The sequence below is a fragment of the Caenorhabditis briggsae genome, assembly GCF_000004555.2.
Source record: "Caenorhabditis briggsae complete genome, chrIV, whole genome shotgun sequence".
Taxonomy (NCBI): Eukaryota; Metazoa; Nematoda; class Chromadorea; order Rhabditida; family Rhabditidae; genus Caenorhabditis; species Caenorhabditis briggsae.
The window spans coordinates 10,961,541-10,989,131 of NC_013487.2; the positions used below are offsets into that span (position 1 = coordinate 10,961,541).

General features: G+C 37.7%; 5 protein-coding genes across 5 annotated transcripts; 3 read left to right on the forward strand and 2 right to left on the reverse strand.

Moving 5' to 3' along the window:
* Positions 1 to 2,664: 2,664 nt before the first annotated feature.
* CBG01648 lies at positions 2,665 to 3,101 on the reverse strand (the record flags this gene model as incomplete). The annotated part of the gene is made up of 2 exons (XM_002634052.1): positions 2,665 to 2,788; positions 2,953 to 3,101. The coding sequence occupies 2 exons, from the start codon at positions 3,099 to 3,101 to the stop codon at positions 2,665 to 2,667; spliced, it is 273 nt and encodes a 90-aa protein (XP_002634098.1).
* Positions 3,102 to 3,913: 812 nt separating this feature from the next.
* Cbr-grld-1 lies at positions 3,914 to 5,696 on the forward strand (the record flags this gene model as incomplete). The annotated part of the gene is made up of 6 exons (XM_002634051.1): positions 3,914 to 3,978; positions 4,027 to 4,156; positions 4,201 to 4,650; positions 4,697 to 5,304; positions 5,350 to 5,495; positions 5,545 to 5,696. 6 exons carry the CDS (start codon positions 3,914 to 3,916, stop codon positions 5,694 to 5,696), a joined length of 1,551 nt encoding a protein of 516 aa, XP_002634097.1.
* Positions 5,697 to 5,911: 215 nt separating this feature from the next.
* Cbr-tut-1 lies at positions 5,912 to 8,272 on the forward strand (the record flags this gene model as incomplete). The annotated part of the gene is made up of 3 exons (XM_002634050.1): positions 5,912 to 6,076; positions 7,271 to 7,977; positions 8,026 to 8,272. 3 exons carry the CDS (start codon positions 5,912 to 5,914, stop codon positions 8,270 to 8,272), a joined length of 1,119 nt encoding a protein of 372 aa, XP_002634096.1.
* A 3,531-nt stretch (positions 8,273 to 11,803) lies between these two features.
* Positions 11,804 to 23,837, reverse strand: Cbr-tpa-1 (the record flags this gene model as incomplete). Its single annotated transcript, XM_045235886.1, has 11 exons — positions 11,804 to 11,953; positions 11,999 to 12,470; positions 12,750 to 12,904; positions 12,971 to 13,479; positions 13,562 to 13,691; positions 15,448 to 15,668; positions 15,720 to 15,794; positions 18,832 to 18,934; positions 22,341 to 22,510; positions 22,812 to 22,918; positions 23,812 to 23,837. 11 exons carry the CDS (start codon positions 23,835 to 23,837, stop codon positions 11,804 to 11,806), a joined length of 2,118 nt encoding a protein of 705 aa, XP_045091924.1.
* Positions 23,838 to 24,808: 971 nt separating this feature from the next.
* Positions 24,809 to 27,372, forward strand: Cbr-scl-23 (the record flags this gene model as incomplete). Its single annotated transcript, XM_045235887.1, has 8 exons — positions 24,809 to 24,900; positions 25,416 to 25,492; positions 25,822 to 25,922; positions 26,000 to 26,089; positions 26,136 to 26,297; positions 26,427 to 26,522; positions 26,572 to 26,687; positions 27,168 to 27,372. 8 exons carry the CDS (start codon positions 24,809 to 24,811, stop codon positions 27,370 to 27,372), a joined length of 939 nt encoding a protein of 312 aa, XP_045091925.1.
* Between the last annotated feature and the right edge of the window lie 219 nt (positions 27,373 to 27,591).

The following is a 27,591-nucleotide window of genomic DNA, read 5'->3' on the forward strand; positions in this document are numbered from 1 at the left end:
TCACTTTTCCTTTTCGGAGCACACACACTCCGGTGCTCCGCACACTCACTTTTTTATCCTTCACACACACGTATACATACAGTACTGGCCAAAAAGGTATTCGCAAACGATTTTTTGAGAGTAACTTTGCTGAAACTTAAGGGATCGATCTGAAAATTCCGGCCCGTTACAAGTATGCGGTCATGTGTTTTCTATGAAATGAGAATTCAATATCGGGGTTTCTATACAATTACGGGATGAAAAGTTATTTTAGTCACTTATCAAACTGTGAAGAAATCAATTAAGGCGCCTAGAAAGCATTTATCCATCTGGAACGGAAAATGTCAGTGACACTAATATTCCAGCCAAAAGTTGATAAATTCGAAATGGAAAGTTTACAAAACATAGTAGATTTTATTGGATGATATCGAAACATTCTGAGCTTATTAAACAAAAATAGAGCTTCATTTTTGTAGTTGACAACTGTTTTGTACAAATTCATCCAAATGAGATAAATCGCTTGGAACCAACCAAGCGCCTAAATTTCCAGAAATAGCAAAGGGTCGTAGCACTTTCAAGCGATCTATCTCACTTGTATGGATTTGTACAAAAAAGTGGTCAGCTACAAAATTAAAGCTCTATTTTTGTCTGATACGGTCAATAATTTTCTGTTCTATCCAATGAAGCCTACTATATTTTGTAGGCATCCAAAGTGCCTATTTTCAAAAATAGGAAACATAATAAACTTTTAGCAGGTTCTGTACTTGTGAACCAGTGATCACATTTGCATTTAAAATGTGATCACTGATTCACAATAAGCTAACAAAGGGGAAAATGAAAAAACAGGAAAGGATTATTTTGAAAGTTTTTTTCAACGCTTTAGGTTAAAACTGATAAATGGGTTCAAATATTTATCCGATGTTATAATTGAAAATTGATAAGAAATGGGTAACGTGATGCATTATTTAGGCATCCTCTCTTAATACCTACGAAACGAGGAATTGACTTGATGGAAAAGATTCGAAATGACAGGGAGAGAAAAAGATAAGACGAACATTTGTAAGATGGGCGGTATTTAAGGCAATACGGTTTCTCTCCGCTTGTTTTCCAATATAATCAATGATTTCTTCCTTGCGAATAGGTTGTAGGTTGTTTGAAAATTGTATTCTGATTCTGATTTTTGGTTGAAAAATAAAACAACAAAGTTTGATATGAAGAACTTGTTTCAGACCTATTTTATTATTTTTCTTTACATTTAGTAATATCAGGCAAAAAAGATGAGCTACCGTAGTCCTTTAAAATCACATTATGAAGGTTTTGACAAAAAATTGAAAATCGTTTTGACAGAATATTCAGATAGGAAAGAGTTCGCATGACTTCTGAACGTCAACAAGAATCAAGTCAAAATAAAAAAGAAATTTGGAACGAAGATTGTAGTTCTTAGGACTCTTTTTTTATGATGTTATGCCTTTTCCCATCAGAGATGTGGTCTTCAACAAGCTCATATAAAGTGCAAAGTTGTATTGAAGAGTGCAGAAACCATGCTCTGGGTTCATATATCACACGCTTTTGATCTGTTTGTATTCACCTCAAAAATAACCTCGCCACAATTAGAAGGTCTTCAACCAGTAAAGAAGAACTTGAAAAAAAAATGTTTTAACCACTTAATGTTTGAGCCTATTCAGTTATTGGAAGAAGTAGACCTAGTCTTTTGATTGATTCTAAAAAATCAATTTTAATTTTTCCCTGTGGACTACTTTGTTTTGACATTTCATACAAGCAAAAAAAATCACATCCAAGGCCTAAAATACTCAGAATGGGGATATTGTTTTCCTATTTAAATATTGAAATATATTTTTAATCGAAAAAAAAACCCATTTTAAAAACGAACAAACAACCTGAAAAGTCTAACTCGTATTTTTAAAAATATCAATAAATTGATACAATTATGCTGTAATTATATGATTTATGAAGAGGAAAGAAGGAATAAACGTTGTGTTATTCAGAAGAGCTTCCAGTGCCTGACTGCTTCTCTGCGTATACTCGCGCATCGATCGATAAACACACCCACGGAAAACACTAACTTGCCGGAATGCTTCCGCGGACCTAAGAACATTATAGGACACTATTTACTAATAATTGGGCTGATCGATAGTAAATGTTTCAGGGAAAAAAAGATATTTATTATCAATAGATCGTCAACAATGGGCACGACCACTCAAATATTTTTCGTTCGACAACTTTTCAGAGCGTAAATATGTGATTGACGAAACGAGAGAAAAAGAGATGAAACGACGAGAGTTTGGAGGTCAACACTGCCCAATGGGCGATTCGATTCAAGAGGCAATTAGTACCAGGAAATATCGAGATACCATCTCGATAAAAACACGTTGGCCGGTCGGTTTAGCCAAATACCCTCGAATACATCTGGACGGAATAAATCGGCTTATGGACTATTGGGATGCCCAATACGAGAGCCAATGCAACACATGCACCTGTTCTGCGCTTTTTAAGAATTTCGATGAGCGGAGTTTTACAGTTTGTGGATCTACAAAACGAAGAAAACGTGTCTTCAACGGTAATCCGAACATCTTTATTCGACGAAGAAAAAGAAGCTATAAGAGAATATCGCAACATTGAGAAGAAATTCGTCTACAATATTACATGAAATAAGGTCGATATCATCTACAAGTCGGCGACAGTCTTTCCCTTCTCCTCGTAGAGCTTAGCCAACTCTTGTGGGCAGGTGTGCATGTATCCCTTGTTGGCGGCGCAGATCTCCTTCATTCTGGTGTATGGATCGTAGTTGCTGGAATAAAAAATATTGAAGTTTATGAATTTCATGAAAAGAATGCAATTTCGATCATTTAGAATATTGTTTTTGTTTTGAATAATATTCAGAACACTAAAATGTATTTTTTTCAATTGGGTGTTGACTCAAAAATAGGTACTTCGAGGAGACTTCAAACTTACGCGAAGAAGCGCTCGTATTTCTCGTGTCTTGGCTGGACGTATCCGAAGAAGAAGGCGGCAGTGGATCCGACAGCGGCAACCAAGGAAACTCCGATGGCGCGACGTCCATATTGATGGAGCATGTTACGAGTAGCGGAAGCGGCAACCATCCTGAAAAAAGATTAAATGAAAAACGGATAAAAAGCGATGTTTTTTTGCAGAAAGGAGGTACAGAAAAATAACAAAAAGATTCAATGAATAACACTATGCCTGAGCCGATTTTCTAGAATTTTCGGAATTCACAATAAGATACAACTGAAATCACGGATATGAAGATGTTCGGAGGCCCGAATCGCCCTTTCCCAATGAAAACGTGAGGAATAAAAAGAGCGCAAGCGGGATATCGGAGTGTCGTTTGAAGTGTATGCAACCTACTTGATACAATGGGAGGAACTACAGATAGAACTCATTTGAGAGAAACACAAATTAGCTAATGAAAAAATGTATTTTCGAATTTAAATCCGAAAATAAAAGCATCAAGCTCGGCATGAGCAGGGTTTGACAATGAGCAGTCCAAATACTTTCGCAAAAGGTACGGTCCGCAAAAGTGTGCAAACACCCGATGACACCCTCACGTCCGAATGCAGAATTCGTGGGTGGCTAACGCAAACATAAATCAATAACTCTCGCGGATTGTAGGTCTATTTAATCACTATTGCAGAATTTCAGGTCCTTCTTTATTTTACCGCTTCTTCGTCCTTATATTTTACTCATTCGGTACTGTCTGTTCTATTCCACTCTTTCATTCACTGTCTTAGTCCATTTCTAGTACTCCTTCTACTTTTCCTATTGTGACTGTCTCTGTGCTGATTCACTTCCTGTAATATTGTGCTTTTATTCTTACTTGATATTCACCAAAAATGCAGAACTCTCTAATTTCTGACTGTTCTTCCAAGCTACATCAGTATTCCTTCAGCTCGAGATGCAAGAAGAACGCGGTAGATCTGCATACAAACCGAATTGCAATGGCCTTTCCAGCTATTACAGGTATACCGTTTTCATTTGCATGCGTTTGTATCAAAAAATCTGTTTTAGAGAACGATTCGGAAGCCATTCTCCAGAAGTATACATGAACCTACGCATCTCTGGGTTTGACGACCATTTGGAGCGGGATGCCATCAAAAAATGTTTAACGCATGAATTGAAAAAGTTTGCACCTTTTGAAGTAATTTTTTTGCTCTTAAATGATTTATTATTGTTTTTTTCCAGATAAAAGTTGTGAAAAACCCAGAGGAAGATGAACGTCTCGCTTACGTCAATTTCGAACGTAACGACTGCGCCCGGAAAGTGAGATACAATTTGATGGAAAGATTGAAAGGGGTTCTCGGGGAAAACGTGCAATGCGATCCAGCCGGTATTCTTCGCGATCAGGAAGGAAAGTATATTCCGGACCGATTCAATCGAGCACAAGGGGACAGGAAGGATAACGGGTCCGGAGGATCTAGTGGGAATCGCAATCGGCCATCAAAAGAGCCTCAAACTTGGAGACTTAAGAAAGATGACGATGAAGCAACGCGAACTCTTTTTGTTGGTAATATGCCGTCAGATGTTAAAGAGCGCGAAATCCGTTCTATCTTTGAAAAATACGGAAAAGTTGAAGAAGTCGACATCAAGACCCCAATCAATACTGATGCCGCGTACGCTTTCGTCATGTTTCAGGTTGGTTCGATATCTCGTTTTCACTTTAACATTTATGATTTTTTAGACTGTGGATCAAGCTATTCGAGCTAAACAACACGAGCAAGACAATTCGATAAGAAGTCAGGGTTCACGAATGAAGATCGGCTACGGAAAGAGTCAAGTATCCAGAAAACTGTTCGTGGGAGGTCTAGGAGATTGGTGCCACACTGATACTCTACAGAAGGCATTTGGGAAATACGGAAGCATTGAGTCTATTGAGTTGAACAGTAGAGACCAATTCGCCTATATTCTCTTCGAAAGTACTCATGTATCCCAAGAAGCATGGAAAGCTCTACGCAACGTCTCGATTGCAAGAGGAACGCCGCCAATAGTCGTAGACTACGCGAAAGATTCAACTGCTCATTCCGAGAAACAACAATTCAGGAAACGAAGAGCTTCGAAATCGCCTGTTGGAGCAAACGTCCAACGGACTCCGCCAAGTTCCCCTAAAGATGTTGTTCGAAATTTCGAAGAGCTAGATGCCACGTATGCACCAACATGGAGTGGAAAGATGGCTTTGAAGAAAACCGACTATCCTGTGAAATTCTATCGTGTTCACGGAGCCGAACGTTTAGTTGTGAAGCTACTTCGAGACGAAGATGATGCTCCACTCAGATTACTTATAACGCAAAGGTTCGAAAGATTAATAGATCTTTAGTATAACTTTCTTAATTTCAGATTAAGCTTATGTTCGCAAGACCTGTTGTTCGGCAAATTAACATCCTGCAATTCGAAAGAAATAAGTCTTGGAGTAATCACTGGAAAGAAAGATCTAGACGACCTTCAGCCACTTGTCAATTACTTCACTAATAAGGAAGCGGCAGGTAAATTAGAGTTGTGAGACAGCTCAAATTATTTATTCTTCATTTTCAGGTGTTGTGACCGTACCTGGAGGCATACTGTACATTTTCCCATTCTGCGAGTTCGCTCTCAAACTACTCGCCGAATTCTGTCCCCAAGTTCATGTGTTCAACGAGAACTGCCCATTCTTGCTTGGCGCTCTTGCCGTTCGATCAACTGATTAACACCCCAACCAAATTAGATTATACATTTTGCTAGTATACTTTTACTCACCATTTGCAAAACTTTCAAATTTGTATCATGTAATATAAAAGTATTAAGTTGGCACGAATAATAAATAATAACTGTATAGATACTGCCTCTTCAGTTTCTTGACTGTGTTCTTTTCTGTAAATATCTGAAAATATAGCGTTCAGTCCGAAAAAAATGAGAACTACAGATGGAAAAACGACGAGGACCACCTCCATGTCAATCTGAAGAAGGATGTTCGAATTCTGCAAAGATCAGAAAAGCCAAGAACGGGGCTCAATTATGCGGTCCTTGTTTTTCCAAAAGTTTTGAAGATGATGTACACGAAACCATTATCAACAACAACTTGTTCAAGGTTTTTCATATTATTCAGGTACAAAAAAATCGAAGCTGGTGACGAGAAACGCCGGCTACCGTTGCCGAAGGTCTCACAAGGAAAACTACCGTAACCTGAAAATACTTTTATTTACAGTATTTTTCCTAAAATTTAGGTTACGGTAACTGTGGTTGTGGGACTCAAGCCTATAGGCTAGCTGTGAAACGAGCGGTGACTTAGTGAGAAAAATTTGTAGATTCATATAGAAACAAAGAAAAAACATAAAAAAAAACACTGGCGAAATCTCGAAAAATAGCTTCCCATTCATTTCTGAAAACTTCTGTAATGTTCTCGTCTCTTTTTTTTTTAATTCCCGCCAATACTGAAAACTCCACAAAATAGCGATTTTTTCGAGAAAAAAAATTGTGTTTTTCTTCTATTTTTTCGCAAAATTTTCAGACCTTAGGATTTCTAGATATTTTCGAAGATTCTTTTTCGATTTTCCAGTTTTTTTTAAATCTGACAGGATGGTGTNCACGAAGATTACTGTAGATTACTGTAGAAAACCTTCTTTTTCGTAATTTTTTTCTCACGTGATTGCGTTCGTAAAAACAATAGTTGCAAAAGGCCGGGCCGGGCCGGTAGACAAATTTTCTCGGCCCGGCCCGGGCCGGCCCGCCTACCACAGTTGAAATTTTTCCAATGAAAATTTGGGTAATTTTTTGAATTAAAAAAAAAAAAAGATTACATTATTACCAATATTACAGAGTAGAAAGTAGTCGAAAAATAGGTCGTTTCTGTTTAAATTTTTGAAAAAATTCCAAAAATTTTTCCGGGCCGTCCCGAGATTTTGCAAGTATGAAAAAAACTACAAAATTGAAGGTTTTTTACAGTAATCTACAGTAATCTTCGCGAACACCGTCCTGTCGAATTTGAGACAAAAAATTTGAGCAAATTAAAAAAGAATTATCAAAAGTAGCTGAAAAACCTGAAAAGGTCTAAAATGTTTGTAAAAAATCGAAGAAAGAATCAATTGTTTCGCTCGAGAAGATTTTTGCGAGCGAAGGGCCCAAAACCCTTAAGTGATTGGATTTTTACCAACTGGTATTTCCTCCCCCAGAATTTCAGTGTCTGAGTGGACCACATTCTCTCTTCCACAGCTTCGATTTTTGCGAACCAGCATAATACAAACTGAATAGTTCTTAAACTTCATAGAAACTTTTTATTTTGCAGAGAGGAGAACGAGTAGCGATCGGAGCATCCGGCGGAAAGGATTCCACAGTTCTGGCGTTTGTAATGAAGACTCTAAACGATAGACACGACTATGGACTGGATCTTCAACTCTTATCCATCGACGAAGGAATTAAAGGATACCGAGATGACTCTCTTCTAGCAGTTGAAAAGAATCGTGTTGAATATGGCCTCCCATTGACTATTCTCAGTTATAATGATCTTTACGGATGGACTATGGATGATATCGTTGCTAAAATTGGTAAAAAAAACAATTGCACGTTTTGCGGAGTGTTCCGAAGACAAGCACTCGATCGAGGTGCATTCAAAATCGGGGCAACAAAGTTGGTGACTGGACATAACGCTGATGATATGGCTGAAACTGTTCTGATGAATGTGCTTCGTGGGGATATCGCACGACTGGAACGATGTACGAATATTGTAACAGGAGAAGAAGGGGATCTACCACGTGCGAAACCTTTGAAATACTGTTTCGAAAGAGATATCGTAATGTATGCGAGGAGTAATCAGTTGGAGTATTTTTACACAGAATGCATTTATGCTCCAAACGCCTACAGAGGATACGCGAGAAAATATGTGAGAGATTTGGAAAAAGTGCATCCAAGAGCGATTCTTGATTTGATTCGAAGTGGTGAGAAGGTTTCAGTGAAAAAGGAAGTTGAAATGCCAACGTTGAAGACTTGCGAGAGGTATGACTTTCGGTTTCTCACAAAAACAACAAATTTCACTTATTTCAGATGTGGCTACATGACAAGTCAAAAAATGTGTAAAGCATGCTTACTTATTGAAGGACTCAATACGGGAAACACAGATCTTGGAGTTAGAAAGTCAAAAAAGACAAAGAAAGTGATAGTGGAAACAGAAGGAGGAAAGAAGGAAGATGGTGGATGTGGATCTGGTGGCGGTGGTTGTGGTTGTGCTGGAGCAGCAGATGAAACTGAAAACGAAGAGACGAGAAAACGATTGAAAGACTTGCAATTCTAGATGAGATACTTACTGTGATTTTGTTTCTAACTTTTCTTGTTCTTGTTTTTGTTTGTTATGTTTCTCGTATTGATAAACCTGTTTTTTCTTTCAATATACATTTTTAAAAGAAATCGAGAACAACACTTTCAGACATTTTCGGAACAGAATTCTTAAAATTATTCCGACCAATTTCGGAATATTTCCAAAGTTTTTTTTTTCGGAAAAACAGCTTCTTGAACTACGGTATGTTATTATGCTTGCCTGTAAAGGCGCACTCGAACAGTTTCCCATCGGGCCGGGCCTACGAAATTCCGGAAAAAGCCCGGCCCGTTACAAGTATGATTTTACCGTTTTTTTTTGTCTGAAATTCGATGAAACGGTTTTCGTGAAGATCACTGTAGATTACTGAAGAAAGCTAATTTCCTTTTACACGGTCTCCCAGCATGAAAATTTTTGATTTGAAAACTAGAGAAAAAATGTCTCTGCGTCTCTTCATCTCTCACGCTATTTTATCTCGTACAATTTTTCACAGATTTAATTGGAAAATGGACGAACAGCTGAGAACGTCTCAAAAACGTTCAAAGATGGATATTTTCAAAAAAAAAATTTTGTGGGTGATATTAGGTTGATGCAAAAGTTTCTTCCGATTTTGAATGGTCAACTTTGAGAACTCATATCTTGTCAGAGGGACGGTTTTTCTTGGAGGATGTTTTTTTGTTGGATAGAGTATCTCATGGACTTGTTATATACATTTTGCCTCTTTCCTACTTCTTGTCGTTTGCGAGCAAGTCGCTTTCTTTCGTCCTACATCGTCTACACTTTCGAAACGTCATTTTATTTTTATTCCTTCCTAGTTTGAAAACTTTGATATCCATCAGAAAATGAAAGAAATAGATGAAGGAATATCTCCTGTTGTTCCTACCAGCAAACACTGCACCGATCAATTTGAAGCCAAACATTTTGGAGTCAAATACGAAACTCGGTCCCGAAGTTGGACTTGGACCTATTAAAGACTACTGTTGAAGCCGGTCCGTTTCAAACCACCCGTAAAATGTCAAAGGCATTGTTTGTTAGTCAACCAAGTATTGTGACCCGATTGAAGTCTCTTGGCAACTTCAATAACTGGGTCGAGTCGTACCCAATGTTTTGAAGAAATATGGTATGCATCCCCGTGTAGACATGTGCATGTTTCTCCTATCATTTCTTCGCACGTTCAATTGGGTGGATGATCTATTACCGTAGAGAAAAAGTGGTTGAGTCACTCTAACAATGTACGGAACGGTCAGTTGATTAACGTAGAAGAGCTAGATCTGGACGTCCTGGAATCTAATTTTCCTCTAAAAATGGGGATGCTATGTCTTCGGTGGTCTGTCAAAGGAGTGGAAACTGGGAACTTTCAGATGAATGTACCAATATAATTGCCACAATATATAGTTCATAATCAAAGAAATTGAATCTGGCAGTCGAATCGAAACAAGGAGAAAAGGGTTCTTCCAGCGCGACAATGCGAAACCACCCGTGACTAGAGGTATCAGCCAAAAATTCATGTCGTTTGGCTGGGCCATTCTTTTCCACCCTCCGTATTTTTCGGACCTTGCCCTTTTGGATGAATAGTCGTTTGGGACGCATACTCGTCATCTTGATAGAAAAAACTTCAATTGAAAAGATGACACAAAAAAGGAGTTGGATCACTTTTTCAATCGCATCCATCGTCGTTCTGGGCCGATGGAATCAAGGAATTACCGGAGCGTTGCCAGACAACTATTAATGCTTATAAACATTGTTTTCATAAATCTAGCACTATCTGCTTTGAGCAAAATTTGATCAAAAATTTTGCCGAAATCGGAAGAAACTTTTGCATCAACCTAATAGAAATCATATCCGAGATTGTCTGTAAGAAGTTTCAAGACTTGTCTCAAACTATCAAGCAAGATATGAAGCTTTGAAAAACCTTTTTTGGATTTTCCGAGTTTTCAAGCAACTCTTCTTGCTCTATAAGCAAATTAAGTTCCTATCATGTTAGAAAACATAGGAAATGAGATATTTGATTGCTTTTTGCAAAAAAGACAACCTTTAACCAACTGGAAATTTCCTCCAAAGTCCAAAATCGCTCAATGTACTACTGTTTGACCCCCTAACACCGGAACAAAGACGAAAATCAAAAATCGAAGATGGAGGAATTGTAGAACAATCCATTACAAATAGTTTGGTCTATTGATCATTAGTTAGATACCCGCAGAGTTATGCAGGATACAAATTTCAGTACAAAATTCCCAAAAACCCCCCGATTTTTGACACTTTCAAGATTTTCAAGAAAATGAGGACCTAAATCAGAAATCGAAGATGGAATTGTAGCAAATCTCTCTGTGGTATTGATGACGTTTTTTTTTCGTTTTTTTTTTAAATTCCGTAAAAACCTGATAGACGTAAGTACGGTTGAATAAAACCGGTTTTTTTGCCAGTCGGTGTTTAGTGATTCATAACTTTGCTCAAAATGCTCCAATTTTTATAATATTTTGTGCGGCTGATAGCTGAAGTCTTCGGTAACACAGCAAATAATTTTTTCCTCTAAAAATAGCTCAAGTTCGTACTTTTCTGTGATTTCCATGACTATAAGTTTCTATTAGTCAAAAAGAAGAGAGAAAGGGGGAGGCGCGTGAAAAAATAAAATTTAGCTAGAGTGCAGACAACGAGAGAACTTTTCCAAAAATTTTCACTCTGGGAGACCGTGCCTTTTGTAAAAAAAGGAAATAGTTTTTTCTTCATTTTGAAGTCATTGTAAATTTCAAAAAGGAATTATCAAAAAGTAGCTGAAAAACCTTTAAAAAGTCTAAAAATGTTTGAAAAAAATCGAAGAAAAAAAGTTTTCTCTCGAGAATTCACTTTAAATGGGAATTTTCGAAATTCCGAACATTCCTGTAACTCTTTGTTGTGGAATGTTCTTTGGTGTTCGTTTTTTAAATCGAACGAGAACTAAAGTCAACAAACTGATGTTTAGAAGTCTTGGTTTATTTTCTTTTTGTTCTTAACCTCCGTCTGATTTGGAAAAAATTGTGGGGGGGGGGGGATTCGGAAATAGATAGAAAAGAGAGGGAAAAACGAATGCAATGATTTGAGACAGTAAGAAAACTACAAAAAGCAAACAAGATTGAACATTTTTAGGAAAGTAAGAGCAAAGTGGAAAATTAGTAGAGAGAAAAGAGATGTGGAGTGATATGAAATACAAATAAGGGTGACAAAATGAAAAAGGCCAGGGACAGAGAAATATGGCAAAACGGATTGCTAGTAGTAAACGGGAAAAGGGAGGGAAAAAACTGCAGAACCTTTTAGGTCGTTTCAAAAATCAGTGAACAATTTTATACACGTGGATTCAAAGGGGGAGTTTGGAAGAATTGGAAATTATGCGAAAAGAGTGAGTGAGAGAGGACAAAGTGTGTTCACAGTTGTTGTTTTTTTCTGACGAAATACCAGTTGTCAATCCAATCAAAAGATAATAAGACTATTTCAGAAGTGACTACAATTGAAATCTGCGTTAGACAGAATAGAGAACTACTTTGAGAAGTGAGGATTTGTGTAAGAGAAATTAAGGAATGCCTCCGGATCGATCGACGCCAGAAGATTCTTGTCATGAACCGGTGTCAACGCAGCCTTCTCATTTGTGAAGTCGTCGTCGAAGTTGGAAGCATCCGAGTTGGATTTCTGAAATTTAAGTTAGTTAGGAGCCATTTAATGTCTGAAGCTTACGATAGTTGGCTTGAATGGTGGCGGCACTTGTCGATTCTCAAACCGCTTCCAATCGACACCACGGAAGAAACAATGTTGTCGAATTGGACCATCCGGGCATTCCGGCATTCCAAGACGTGTATTTGGGTTACGATCAAACAACGCGGATAGGCATTTCGCAGCTTCTTTGGAAATGGTTTTTGGGAAATACGGTCTCTCATTGAGAATCGAATCGAATAGTTCATCTTCTCCTTCTCCATGGAATGGCGATTGTCCCACCAACATCTCATACATTAAAACTCCGAACGACCAGAAGTCAACAGCTTCGTTGTAGAGTTGTCCTTTGATGATTTCCGGACTAATGTAGTCTGGAGTTCCGCAGAAAGTACTCGCCATTCCATTTTCTCTGTTCATTTCCGTCTTGGCCATTCCAAAATCTGCGAGTTTGATGTGACCATCACAGTCCAGAAGAACGTTATCCAATTTGAGATCTCTGAAAAGGCAGAAATTACGATTAAAGACTTTTGCTCAAACTTCCTAACAAAATTACTCAATTCCTCAATTCGTAAAATCTGGAATAGAAAGACCTCTAACTTTAACTTTGAGACCGTATATCTCTACTGATAAAATAAGTTTGATATTTTGATAAAAATGTTATCAGTTGACAACTTTTTTATATCTCTCAGGGAAACCGAGATAAATTGGCTCAAAGTTGAAATTTAAGGGCCCTTCGCTTAAAGGTTTTACTTTATGAAAACACATTTCTACTCACCGATAAATAATATTGTTGGTGTGAAGGAACTGAAGAGCCACTACAATTTCACAAGCATAGAATCTCGTCCTGGCTTCATCAAACTTCTTGACTTGTTGGATATGATGCATCAAATCACCACCATTCAAATACTCCATCACAAAGAATAGATACTCCTGTAATAAGATTTTGGTTTGAAATTTTCTATAGGAATCTCAAACTCACATTGGTTTGGAATGAGCAATAAAGTGGCAGAGGAATGGACATTGACTGGCAAGGATCAGAACTCGTCGTTCGATATAGGTGCATTCTGTATCATCATCTTCCAATATCACATCTTTCTTGAGGCACTTCATTGCATAGAACTCATTCTTTCCTTTCAATTCCACTAGCATAACCTTTCCAAATGATCCTTTTCCGAGAACTTTGAGCAGGTTGAAGTGTGGAAGAGCGAATTTCTTAACTGGACCATCTCCTCCTCCCCAGATGTTATCCATGTACTCATCTGTATCCTTCTGTTCCTCCACACTGTATTGATGAGATTTGAACAGGTTTTTGAGCTTATTCGGCAAACTTCCATTGCTCTTTGTGTCTCCATTAATATGTAGATTAGCAATATTCGGAGGACAACTAGCCGTCGCATGAGTACCTCTCTTGATTTCGTGATACATCTCACTGAGCTGCTTTTGATTCACACCGCACAAGTTAGACATGAGCTTCTCGCATTTGTGATGACACGCCACATTACAAACTGAAATAGACTTAGTTCGTTATTCTGAGGTAGTCAGAATTGATAAGGAAGGTGGGGTTTATAATAAAAATAAATAACTCACCGTCACATCGAAGTCCTTGTTTGAAAAGACCGTAAAGCATTGAACCACAGTGATCACAGAAAGTGGGACTTTTGAAGTTATAAGTCTTGAATCGATGCGGAATATCAACTTTGAATCTCTCTTTTAGAGCCTGAAAAGATGAAAATTACAGATACGTAGTCAAAAATTTTAGCTTCTCTGATCTGATCTTATCGTTCAGAGAAGTATCAGGTTACAAAGGAGTAACTAAAAAAGTGCAAAAAACTTCAAAGTTCCAAAATTTGAAGTACTCCCTTTATAGCTCTCGGCCTATTTCAATAATGAGCAATTCACGTGTCAGCTGTTCCCTCTCCTTACGACACAGGCTATAATTTCTCGTCTAGGCAAAGAAAACACACTTATTGACTCAGATGTATAAATATAGAATAGTGTGAAAAGAGGATGAACAAGTACAGGTGTCAGAGACTATATTTGGAAGTATTTGGGTATCTAAGTTCAACATCGTTTGAGCTCAATGGATGAGCTCAATGGAACGACTGAAATAACGTATTTCCTCTAATAGATGCCCATTGAGCTCAATTATCTCAGCTGCGATAAGAGATATAAAAAAAGTTGTCAACTGATGAAAAATTGGTGATACTTTGATAAACAATTTATCAGTTAACGAGTTTTTGATATCTTTTACAGGAATCGAGATAACTGAGCTCAAAGTTGAAGCTTCGGTGGGCTTGAAATACGTTATGTTATGGGTATAGGTCTTATTTTGAAGCGATTTTTCTTTTGAATTCTCTCATCTTCTTGGAAAAATCTTTAGAAGTATGATTATATAGTATGACTATATAGTTTCTTTTTTGAACATTATTTTCCCACCCAAAGGTATCCAAAAGTTTCAGATTTTCCAGTATACACCTGTAATAGAAGAGCTCTCACACTGTGAAAAACCAATTTATCTTGGTTCCTCTGAATGATATCAAAAAATTTCGGCTCTTTCCGGGAAGAACGGTCCCGAAGCGGGATCGCCGGTCCCATCATCGGACCACCGGTCCCAAGAATTGTGACAACGGTCCCATTGTTTTGACAACGGTCCCATTGTTCCGATAACGGTCCCAATGTCCTGAGAACGGTCCCAATGATCCGACAAAGGTCCCAAGGGTACGACAACGGTCCCAACCAGGCTTAATCTGGAAACCCTATTCCCGAAATACAGAAAAAACGGAATGGTCTTTTAAAAATCCAGTGGAAAATTTAACGTTTTACTTATCCTTGGTAATTTCAGTACTTTTTGACAAGAATTGTTCACAAAATATTATGTTTTTTGTATTGTAGGCTTAGGCCAAAACGCCTTTTTCCGGCACTGATGTGAACAAGGCGTTCTAGTTTAAGCCTATAATTGCACTCCGAAAAATTCCAGTAAAAAAATGCTGGAATTCTCAATTATCAGCAAAACGATCGTTTTTGTTGCTGAAATGTGCTTCTTAGTTGAAACAAAAATTACAATTTCCGATGTTTCCAATAGGATTTCCAGGTTGAGCCTGGTTGGGACCGTTGTCGTACCCTTGGGAACGTTGTCGGAACGTTGGGACCATTGTCGGAACGTTGGGGTCGTTCTCAGGACATTACGACCGTTGACGGAACAATGGGACTGTTGTTGCAATTCGTTGGGACCGGCGGTCCCGCTTTGGTACAGTTCTTCCCGGAAAGAGCCAAATTTTCAACTGATAAAATGTTGATCATAATATCATCAACATTTTAATAGTTGAATGACTTTTTCTATCTTTTATAGGAGGCGAATTATGTGGGCTCAATGTTGATGGCTCGGAGCCCTCCTTTTACAGGTTTTACGGAGTTTCTCATTTCCATCCCATTCCCAATGTCTCTTTCAACCAGTGATTTTTCTCATCCCTTACCATAGTCTCCTTGGTGTTTTTTGCACTTCCAGGACACTGCATAATCACTTTTTCATGGCATTTCTTGTGCACAGCAGCGGAACACAGTTGACATTGATATCCTTGTTTGTTGAGTCCCCACATAAAATCAGAGCACAACGAGCAAAAATGTGGCTGTCGGAAGAAAGTGGCCACGAATTGATGGCCTCGAATCTCATGAACGCGCGCATGTTTTATCGCTCCTGGAAGAAGATGAAACTATAATAAAACCATAAAACAAGTTTGTTTCCTACCTCTACGGCGTTGAATTCCAGGACCTGAGTTGCTTCGGGATGTCATGATGTCCTCTACAGGGTGATCGTCATCCGCTAGAAGAATTTGATATATTTGATAAGATGATGATGAACAAGTTGCTTCGTCTTTTTCTTTCTAGAGCAAAACCCTAGGCCAAAACTCAAACACAGAAAAAGATTAGAGAGAAAAAAAAAGAAGTGGGAGGAGTCATTAGTTTGAGGTTCTTCTCCAAAAATCGAAATGAACAGAAAAATGGTTAAGTTGGCCAACGAAATGCCCTGATGGAAACAGAAACAAAGACGACGTAGATGTTGTGTGCGTCTCTTTCCTCTTCAGTCTCTTCAGATGTAGTCGTCGCAAAATTAAGAAGCGCAAAACATTTAGAGAATCGGTCGACCGAAGGAAACTTCGAATAGTGTGCTAATTAGAGAGAACATAGACGACGAAAAATTACGAAAAACCGGTTGACAATTATACACTGTGATATATAGATTCTCTGCTGACGTCATCAGTTGTGATGACCCCTGTTTATTTGGTTGGAAACGGGAGGAGAGAGACCAGCTTTTGGGCGAATTTCGAACTTCTACTATAAGGACTTTTGTTTTATATGTCGGTTGTTTAATCAACGATGAGTGTAGAAGGTGAAACAAAAAATGATGTCAATTGCAACAAATCAGAAATTCAAATAGGAGGTTTGCTTTTCTTCTGCAACTACCTGCATTTACCTTTTGATTCAGTAGAAACCGAATTACGAATCATTTTGAGAACGTCAGTCGACTAAAAAGAAAATAGGAAGAAGAATGAATCGTTTTCTTCCCTCGAGTAGGCAACGATACGATCTGTGGCATTGACCCTTACACTGGGAGGCAGCATGACCCTTTTTAAACTTTACAATTTCAGAAATGGGTTAGAAAACCGAAAAGGAAATGTGATGATTTGATTGGAAAGTTCAGAATTCTCAAGGTTCAAGTGATATTTGGAATTCAGAAGGTGTAAATGCTAGATGTTGCGTGAATGTACACCAGAGATGTCCGGATGCTGGACACCGTATTAGGAACTTTGAGAAAATTATTATATTCCAAGTTCAGTTTCTCAAAAAAAGTCATTCCAGACATCTCTGTTGTATACCTACAGTTTCGGGCAACAACATATAGAAAAACGCGTTTTTCAGTTGATTTTGACAATTTTCAGGAGTTTGGAGCTCGGCGGTGTTTTAAAATGATGATGAGTTTTAAAGCTTGAAATCTGGATGTTGTTTTAGATAACGTAAAACCTGTATGAGAAAAACCCCTCTAAAAAGGAACGGTCATTCTATAGAAGGGCCGTTCCTTTTAACACTGGTAGAACGGTATTTTCATGGCAGGATTCTAGGGAAAAACCAACATTTGAAAACACACAGCTATCTACTTGAAGAAAAAGGAGAAAAAACAAAAATTCAGAGATTCGGACAACTGTATTTGTATCTACTTTGAAATCAAGATAACAGTCTGTTTTTAGTCTTGAATCTGGAAAACCCTATGCCTCTGAGAATCTGATTATTGATGTTTTCTGAACGGTCATGACGCATATCTCTAACCTTTCAAAAACAAATCTGAAGATTGTTTTTGATCTTCGCGGTTTTTTCGGTCGTCGTTACCACGCGAATCCGAAAAACGTCATTTTCTACCAAATTACCCGACAAAATAACCTAATTAGAGAATCTGGAAAGTGACAAGAAGAAAAGTGTGAAAGGTTGTGGCGGATGGCCCAAAGGTTGCCAAAAATGCAAATTAGAAGCGACAGATTTTGGGCAGTGGGAAGAAGAAAATGGTGGCTCCGAGAAAATGAAGAAAAAACGAAGAAGAAGACGAAGTAAGGAGAAAAAATGGAGAAGACGAATTGAGATTTGCATACTTGTGTGACCAGCTTACCTCTTTCAGGAAAGGAGAAGCAAGTTTTGGAGCAGCAAAAGAAGAAACGCATCATTCGGGGGAAGGATGAAAAAGTTTCAAAAGGTCGACGAAGGAATGGAAGTCAAAACGAAACAAAAGAAAAGTTGGGCTCCTTCTCTCTTCTACAGTTTATTGAATTCGAGGAATAAGATTTCAATTAATTCTGTAGACGACGACCTTTTCTTCAGGTTCATGCGACGGACGTCTTCTATCTTTATTTGTTTTTCGCTATTTCTTCGTCACAGAGGACAAAACGAAACAAATGAAACCAGAAGCTGTAGAAGACGTTCTGGTTGATTCTTGGGAGCGTTTTTTTTCGGATGCTGAATAATGGAATATGAAGAGCCAGAGTCGTAAAAATCACCGAGACGAATGGCCGAATGACAAGCTCAAGGTTTTTTTTGAGTCATAATAATAATAATAATAGTCATGGCAATCATTTTGAGCAATTATTCCAAATAATTTGGCTGGAATCTGAGCGCATGGTAATGATCGGAAATATTATGTCTGTTTGATATTTGGAAAAGAATTCAAAAGTTCAGAATCTAAATTGGATTGGAAGAGGATTCCAACTTTCTTTGCAAGAAAATGTGCTCTTCTCGAAATGGGGGATCACATAGCAATGACGTGGTGATTCTGTGCAAGAACCAACACCTTGGCAGGAACTGACTTTGATCCGAAAAAAGAAAACTATCTACGTAGATAAGATAGCACTGTTTCTGACCTGTGTGTTCGCTAAATATTGCAAAGTTCAGAGAATTATGTCCAAAGAAATCAAAGAATCTTGGTAAGGAATTAGCGAATGAATCTAGAGAATAAGCTTTCCATCTCGGATAGGCCGTCCGAAAACAGTACCCAGACAGTTTAACGGGCTGGCCGACCGGACGGCGGGCGGGTGACGGGCGGGCGACGGGTGGGTGAAATTCGCTCGAAATGAGAAGCTTAATAGAAAGCGTTGCTAATAAAATTGCTAGCAGACTTAGGTAAGAATCAGTAAAAAAGAAGAATTTGATTCTAAATTGTATTTTCAAAGGAAACATCGCTATACAAAAAAGATTGAAGTTTGGTTTTTTTTTCTTGAGAACCGAAAGCGATTCTAATGCAAATCACGACAACATATTGTTCACAGAAACACAATAGCCGTGTGAAATTTTGGTCTCACCACCCAGGTATAACTCACGTGCATTCTTCAGATGTCTTGTTTGAGCCAAAATCCGTCCACTTGGCTTAGTATTGATCCAGATGTGTGTGATCGCGTCGCTTTTGCATTTCGAGATGATATCCTGGAAACAAAATAGATTGCAAAAGAACTGATTGGAAAAAGAAAAGGTTGGTGGTTTCCCCGTGATTTGAGTATGAGATGATGTCGAAAAGAAGGAGAAGAAGCGTTGACTAGAGAATACACACACATGGGCATGCGTATGTTTTTCGAACCGAAATTCAATTTCAACTCTCCCGCGCCGTTTTCGACTCCTCCGTTTAGAAGACCTCTCTTTTTCCATACATCCCGGAGTCAGTTTTGAGTTCTTCCGAAGCATAAAAATAACGGAAGTCCAAGGGAAACGATGAATTATTACTCCTAATCAGACATCACTTATCATGAACGACGAAAACATTGCGTGATGGTGGGCAAAAGAGAATCAAATTTGAGATAGTGATCAGGTCAAAAACAGATCAACACCTATTTGGTGAATTCGTTTTTTGTGGAGATGATGATTTTGCGAAAAAGTAGAAAAGACTTGGAGATTCGATTGGAGATGGATTATTTTTATACATTTCAAGAACCTAATTAAATGATATCAGAATCAATCATAACTTGGAAACAGCTTCGGAATTTCTTGGTGCGTAATTTCGCGTCATTTTTAATAATCAACCTAATATTATGGTGGTATGAAGAAATCGGAGCTGTATAAAAGAAAAGCTTGTGGACATCGCCGAAGGTTCCACAACGACAACTACAGTAACCTAAAAATATGTTTATCTTTCGGGGTTTTTCTCGTTACTTTTTTTCTTGAAAAATTTAACCATTCGAAAATTAAAAGTCGAAAATCCGATAAAACCCGGAGAATTGAAATACTGCTAGGTTACGGTAGTTGTCGCTGTGGGACCTTCGGCCATGTAAACAAGCTTTTATCTCATACAGCTCCGATTTTTTGTACCAGAATAAAACCAATAAAATATATATCCAGTTAAGAAGGTCTGAATTTTCGCTCAAGTTTGAAAATTTCAAAAAGGTGCTCAAGACGTTGAGCTGGAAATTTTCTAGTTGGTACGTTCTCAGAATGTGAGCTATGTACATTCCTTTCAACAAAACAAAACAAAAAAGGGGAAATATTCTGGATACTCGAGAAAAAGGAAACAAAAAAGGGTGTAAATGTCGTTGTCTCCATGAGAAACCATTGTCTTTTTCTTCTTTTCTTCTTTCTTCTTTCATCCTTTCCTGTGTCATGACGTCAAATACCATAGAGACTACGGTAGTTTATGAGTTATGAGTTATAAGCAATAAACGGAACGTACGGAAACCTAAACGGGAAAAAAATATGAAGGAAATGGAAAAGAAGAAGCATCTCCTTTTTGTGCGGAAATATGAAAACGAGGCGAAATTTCGATGAACAAAACATTGCCCTGAGGCGAAAAAAACTTGAGTTCTTCTATCTTTTTTGAGTAGGAGAAGAAGCCCGTCGTCGCGCAGGTTTATGAAAATCGCCGCCCCCGTTTTTTGTGTTTTCCGAACTTTTTCTTCTTTTTTTTTGTTCACTACTTTTTTTTGTCTGCACAACACAAACAGCATATCAAAAACGGAAAACTAGAAAAGAGCGAAAAAGGACTTGAAGAAGACACGGATAAGCGATGAATAAAAAGAAAAAGAGGGTCCCGAGTAGGTTCCCGAGGGATATCCAATCTTAGAAGAAGAGCAACGAAGTTGTCTGCTTTTTGCCCTTTTGTTTTGGAAAATATTTTGGAACGATACAATTATCAGTTTTCTATAAAATATATAAAAAACGTATTAACTGATAAAATATTGGCAATATCATTCTTATAATAAATAAGTAAAGTTGCGTCTCTTTCACTGTGGATTTGTCCACACATTTTTGAAAAGCTTGAAAATTTAATGTAAATTGACGTGACCCTATAAAAAATGTAGAGAGGAGCGAAGCGACGAACAGTAAAATAAATAGGTTACTTGCGCCGAAGACGCACCAGCCAGCTGTTTGAAGCGCCGGAGGCGCGGCAAACTCGCTGGTTATGATTAAAATTTTGTTAGTTGACAAAATTTTGATATTATTCACAGGAATCGAGATAAGTGAGTTTAAAATTGACGATTTAGAGTGTGCTTCATTATCCCTTTTTCATATTTTAGGATATAACAAGTAGTGATTTTCAAAAGTTTTAATTTTGGGAAAAATATTCAGAAAGTGTTAATATTTCTGGTATATTTGTTGAAAAAACACGTTGCTCCCAAAAACTTAACGGTCCATCTTTTGGAAGATTCAAAAGATTCACGTGTCTCACAAAAATTTTTGAAATTTCAGTACTTTGATGTGAAAATTAAAACTTTTGAAATTCACTACTTGTTACATCTGTAATAGAAGGGCCCCATGTAACTTTGAGTCAATTTTTCTAAGTTTCTGTCAAAGATATAAACAAGTAGACAACTGATAAGTCATAATGTCAGAAATGTTTTGTCAGTTGACACATTTTGATATCTTGCATATGAATTGAGATAATTGAGCTGAAACTTGATAGTGTGAATGATTTTTTAATACAGTTATTACGGTATTAGGAGATTGCTTCCAAAAAAAAATTGTCATTGTTTTTCCTATGTAAAATACATCATCCGAAAGTTTAAAATTTAAAAAGTTGCACAGATGACTACGGTAGTTTTGTTTTCCCGACAAATGCAAAATGAAAAAAAACTGAGATCAATCAAAATCTGAACATTTGCTCACCTTAATAAGTAGACTAATCGCTTCATAGATGTCGTTCAGAACTTCGGTCATCTTTAAAGCAAAGTCGAAAGAAGACGTTTTGAACCAGAGCAAAAAGGAGCAAAACCAAAAAACGAGAACCAGAAATCTAGGAGAGCCTCCGGAAACTGGTGAGGTCACGCCCACTGGTTGAAACAGAAACCGGTGGAGAGGAATTTTCAGAAGTGAAGTCAGATTTGGAATCGGTTAGAAAATGGGGGCTCACATGGAGAGGGATAATTTGGAAGTGGATTTACGACGAGGATAAAGAAGACAGCGAGGCGAAGAAGAGAAGAACAACTGACTATAGGAACGACAAGAATTCAACTCTTAAAACTTCAGATATAAGTCACTAACATACTTTGGTCTCATTTAGAACCATTGACGTTTTCAAATCCTTTAAAATATAATAATTGACAACTGGTTCAAAATAATGTGATACTTAAAAAATTGAAGAAAGAAAATCATCGTCATCTCCGGTGCTTCTTAAACTTTCAAACATCAGAAATCCCTCAAAAAAGAGGGGGTAATAATTCGTGACGACTCTTTTCTTGCTCATAAAATCTGGTGAAGCTGAACAAATCGTCCCGGGATGTGGACCAAGAGCCAAAAAAAGAAGGAAAAAGAAGAAGAGAGTCAGAAGATGTTGCCCTTCTGAATTCCCATTGGGACCATTTTTTCTTATTCAACATATATTCCCACATCTTAACCCAACACATACTTCAAGTCTCATCGTCGCTTCAACAACCGGTGTATTGTTGAACATGAGCACTATTTGGAGTATCCGTCCTTCTGCAACTGCCGTGTCCCAACACTTTTCCCATTCCGGGTAGAGCGTTTTCTTCTTTTGGACTAGTCGAGATTCTCCTGAAAAATTGGGAGAAAAAATTCCTGGCTAAATTTCATTTTTCGTACTGATGCATTGAAATTTTGCCTTCAAATGTGTTGCAGCCTTATTGAGATGAAACACTTTAACTCAACGACTCAATAAGTAAAATTTACCTAACAATTTGGACTCCCGAATTTTCGACCAAAGTTTTAGTGCGGATTTTTTTTCAGGAAGGATTTCAAATCTCATATGAACTAGGCAAACTTAAAACAGCATATGATTTTTTAGCAGTATTAGAAATCCTTTTGGATTTTTCCATTTTTCAGAGCATATCATTTATATTTAAAATTTCAAAAACCCCACCATTAACTTCAATTTTCTCTTTAACATTCACAGCTGGTTGCAAATCAGTTGGAGAGCATCCGGCTGGAAGTAAGTCCGTAGGAACGTCCGCTCGAAGTAATTTTAGTCTGCAAATGGAGGATTCTTGATTGAGAGAAAAAGTGTATAAAGGAGAAAAAAGGGTTTGAATGTGCACTTTTTTGCATTGGATGGATTGGACAAAGGGAAGAAAAATGAAGGGAAGAATTTGAGGAAGTTCTTCTTCGTTTTTTTTGTTAAAGACAAAAGGGACACTTACTGCTGCTGAGAGGTTCCCGTTGTGTTTTCAGTCTCATCACTGCAATCTTTTTTGGTGGGATTTTTTAAAGAATCCGAATACGGTTTTCAGAGAAGAATAATTATTCAAGTTCAAACCAAGATAACTTTAAAAGCACTCGAAATCGTTTATGATGATTTTAGCATAATTGTTCTACCAAGGAACATTTGCCGATTTTGTGAAACATTCGAGCTTTTTTATCTTGAAAAAATGTATCAGTTTTCACAATATTTTTGACAAACTTTGTAGATCTCAACTGCTCATTTATAACTAAATGTTTAAAATTTTCCCCAAAAAAGAGTCAAAGATTTTAACAAATGCTATCATGCTTGTATTAAAAATCAGAGCTATGGAAGTGGAAGGTTTGTGGGCGTGGCCAACGATCCTCGTAACGAAAACTATCGTAGCCTAAAATTTTCGGTCATTTTTTCTCGATTACTATTACTTTTCAACCAATTTTGTGTTGAAAACCTTCAATCAAGTCGAAAAATAAGATTTTCTAAATTCAAGAAATTTCCGAACAACGAACGAAAATCGAGAAAAAATATGAAAGGAAAAAATATTTACTGATTATGGTGTTCGGCCGTGGCCGCGGCCACCAGCTTTTCTCTTCCACAGCTCCGATTTTTGCATACCAGCATAATAACAGTGCTGATAGAATTTTTTTTTGAAAAAGTAACATCTCAAAAACTCAAAAAAACTCACCGACATGCATTTTCCGCTTGAGTCATCACGAAATCCGCTTCCAGTGATGTCTCACTCTCAGGAGGCGGATCCAATGAGAATATATCGATAGCCTGGAAAATAAAAAGTAAAGTTTAAGAAAAAAAAAGAGTTAGGGGGAATCCTTTTTAGTGCACTTTTTTCTTCTTTTCGTCTAATTATCTCTCTCTCTCTCAAAAAGTGCTCAGTGACACTCTCCACTCGTTTTGCACAACTGCAGAAAAGTGAAAAAAGAGCATGTCAGACCACAAAAACGTCATGTCGAAAAATGAAAAAAGAATGAGAAAAAAAAGGCGAGAAAACTGGAAGGAAAAGGGGCAAAAGAAGCAAAAAAAAAAACCAAAAACGACCCCTAACTCCTCGTTAAATGTATTATCTTCGAATTTTCTGGAAGGGTAGTACTCTCTACTCGGGGTCAAAAACGACAGAAAAAGGGTGGAGAGAAAAGGAGCTCTCTAGGCTGAGATTTACGAAATGTATGAGGTCCTTTTTTCGAGTAGGATACGAAAAAAAACAAAACACTTGAATTGAAAATTGATGGAGAAAATCGCAAACTTGAATAGAAAATAGGTTAGTAATCCATTTTTCAAAGGTAATCGAAACGAATGGAAAGTAAAAAGAATGGGAAAAAAGAGAACTGAGATTCTATAATTAGGTAGAAGGAGACAAGGGGCTTAATTGAATTTTGTGGGCCATTCGGTTTCCCAAAAATGTGATCGTCATTGTAGACATTTTCTAGTTATCACTGAGTCATCATTCTTTCTGGGTGGCTCAAAATCGAATTGATAAGAACACGCGACAGCGGCGGCTCTCCTCTTTCTTTTTTGTTACAGTCTGTTTTTTCCAACTATGCCAATATTATTTCAAACTTTCCCTGATCAATTGAACAAAGGAGTATTTATCAGCGACGTCAATTATTGATGGGTACGTTTTGGGTTAAGAAAACTAATGGTGGGAGTAAGAGTAGGAGAATCGGAGAATGAAAGAGAAACGGAGATTACTGATGAAACGTATGCAAATAGCAGAAACAGCGGCAATCGAGACACGAACAGTTGTTGGCAGTGAGGATGGGTTGAACGGCGATTGTCGATTGTCAAACGAATACTACGAAGAAGTGAAAGAAGGAGTTTTAGTAGAAGATGATAGAGTGGAGGAAACCAACAAAGAGACTACAGGGCGACGAAACAAGGAGAAAAAGGCTGGAACTAGTTCATACAGGTAAGGAAAAGAAGAAGAAGAAGAAGAAGGACGAACAACAGAATACGTCCTTAATTAGAAATAGAGAAAAAAAGAAAGAATAAGAAGAAGTTTGAGGTTTATTAGTTTGATCAGTTTAAGAGGGATTTTTAGTCTAGGCCTGAAATCTGAACAAACCCAAAAAAGTTTAAAGAAATTAAAGTCGAAAAAAATGCTGAAATTTGTGAAAATCAGCCAAAATGTACCATTTTTCGTTGAACTTAAAAAAAACTTTTTTTTCATTGCTTAACCAGCACTGTCGGGCAAATTCGAAACTGCCTTTGTGCCAAATATTGTGCTTAGACACCTAGTATTTTTAGAGTAGCGCCAATTATTGTCATATTTTTCAGTACCACATGGCAATTCGGCTTCAAAGGACTTTTCATTGCTGCTACGGTGATATTTTTGTCCTACAACATTCTATCGAGTGAGCTATTTAATTAAATCAAAACTTTTTGAATTCGGCGCTGAAACTTCGTTGTCCCAGTAGAAGGGAAATAAGGCGTTTCAGCCTAAGCCTATAATTTTATAAAAACATCAAAAACATTGGGAAAAAAATTTGAAACAGCGAAAAATGTGAAAATATCTCTGATTTTCGCGAAATTCGGAAGTTTTTTGTCTGCAATTATTTTTCGAAATTAACAGTTTTTGTTTGAAATAATTATGCTTAGGCTGAAGCACCTAATTTTTTTCCAATAGCGGATCCTATTAATTAAAAAAAGCACAAACATCATACTGGCCATCTGTCAATTTCAGTGACCAACCCCCGCCCGTCTCGTTTCTCGATCATCACCAAAATGGCTCCTCAACACTGCGGTCTCAATTTGCCTGCGAGAATCCAGAATTTGATACTCGATGTAAGTGCTCCTCCGTCTCTTTTTCCATCTACTACTCGCTTTTCTCATCGTTCTAACTGACTTATTTATTGTCCCAGAAACACAATGAAATTCGCTCAAAAGTGGCTCTCGGTCAATATGATGTGGATGATGGTCATCTTCCACCAGCAGCTAATATGCCGAAATTGGTAAGTGGTCTCAACAGGAAAGAAGGGGGTTACTGCAGTTTTATAGATGTGGGATTGCCAACTAGAGCTTGAAGCACAGAATCGTGCGCAAGAATGTAATCTTGGAATGGAGAAGTTGACAGAGGAAATGGCTGGATTGGAGGAGGTTCGAGGAGAGAATGCATTCTATTTTCGAACCGATTCGTTGGACTATTCTGATGCGGTTGTGGTAATTTTTTTTTGAAAAAAGAAATCTATAAATTGTAAACTAGGTCAAATAAGGCGTTTGACCGCACATTTTCTTTTGAATCTTGGTTTTGTCATCTTTTTCTTTTATAAAATGATGTTTACTTTTCAGAAAGGAATCGAGAGAATGGGTGATGAAATTGCTATTGCTGGAATCAAACAGTTGAGAATGGACCGTTACGACAAGCGAATTGGGCACGCGACACAGGTACAAAGATCTTTCAGAAAATGTTCCCAGAAAATGGTTTTTTTATCAGATACTGTGGGGAGAGACAAGAAAACTTGGATGCTCGGTTCAAGAGTGCGCGGCTCGATCCGATGGATCACTTGAAGGACAAAAATACAAAGTGGCTGTTTGCAAATACTATCCAACGTGAGAAACTTCTTCTCGAAGAACTTTTTATGGGATTTTTGGGTTATGAAGAAGGATTCCAGGGGTCGAACTGATGTGGTATGCGGATGCGCTCTAATGAGAAGGGGCGGGGCAGCGTTTTAGGCTCGGGAACCATCAATTTGAGATGAAACACCAATTAAAAATTTTGAAAATTTTGAATTCTTAACGACCTAAAACTTCGGCCCGTCACTTTCTCAATAAAGCGCAAAAGCATACCACAGCAAATCGAATCCTGTGAAGGATGGGAATGAGTAGGACGGGTGGAGAATAAAAAAAGAAAAAAGTCATTTGTGTTCAGTGGGAAAATTTTATATTTACACAGCTCAATATATTCGATATGTTGAAAATAATATGTAGGTCGTAAAGGTTTTTTTCGGAAATTAAACATCTGTCAAAAATTGAGATTCCAGATGTGTCCTAGAACAGGGATACTGTAGCCTCTAACTATTGAAATTCCAGCGGTAACGTCTTCAAAACATCGACGCCTACATCGATCTACACGGTTGGAGACGTTGGGAGCAGTTGCTCGGAAGGGACATTCATTGACCCAACAAGTGGTTTATGTGTTGAAGCCACGTGGCATGAGAGAGCAAAAGAAGAAGAAGAAGAAGACGCCTTGAAAAGTCAAGGCGTCTACAAGCGTATTGATCAGGATGCCAATTGATGGGACCTAGAACTTTTGCTGATTAGAAAAATAATAATCGTATTGAACTTTTTTCAATTTTTTTTGGAAAAAAAAGATTGAATGTGTGTCTGAAAAAAAAAGATGGTGGAAAAAAGTGAACTTGATAGGCTAAAATGATGTGAATGAAGAAATAAATGGGAATGCGTTTAGAGAGAAAAAGAAAGCGCTGAATAGAAATTGACAGCAATTTTGTAGGCG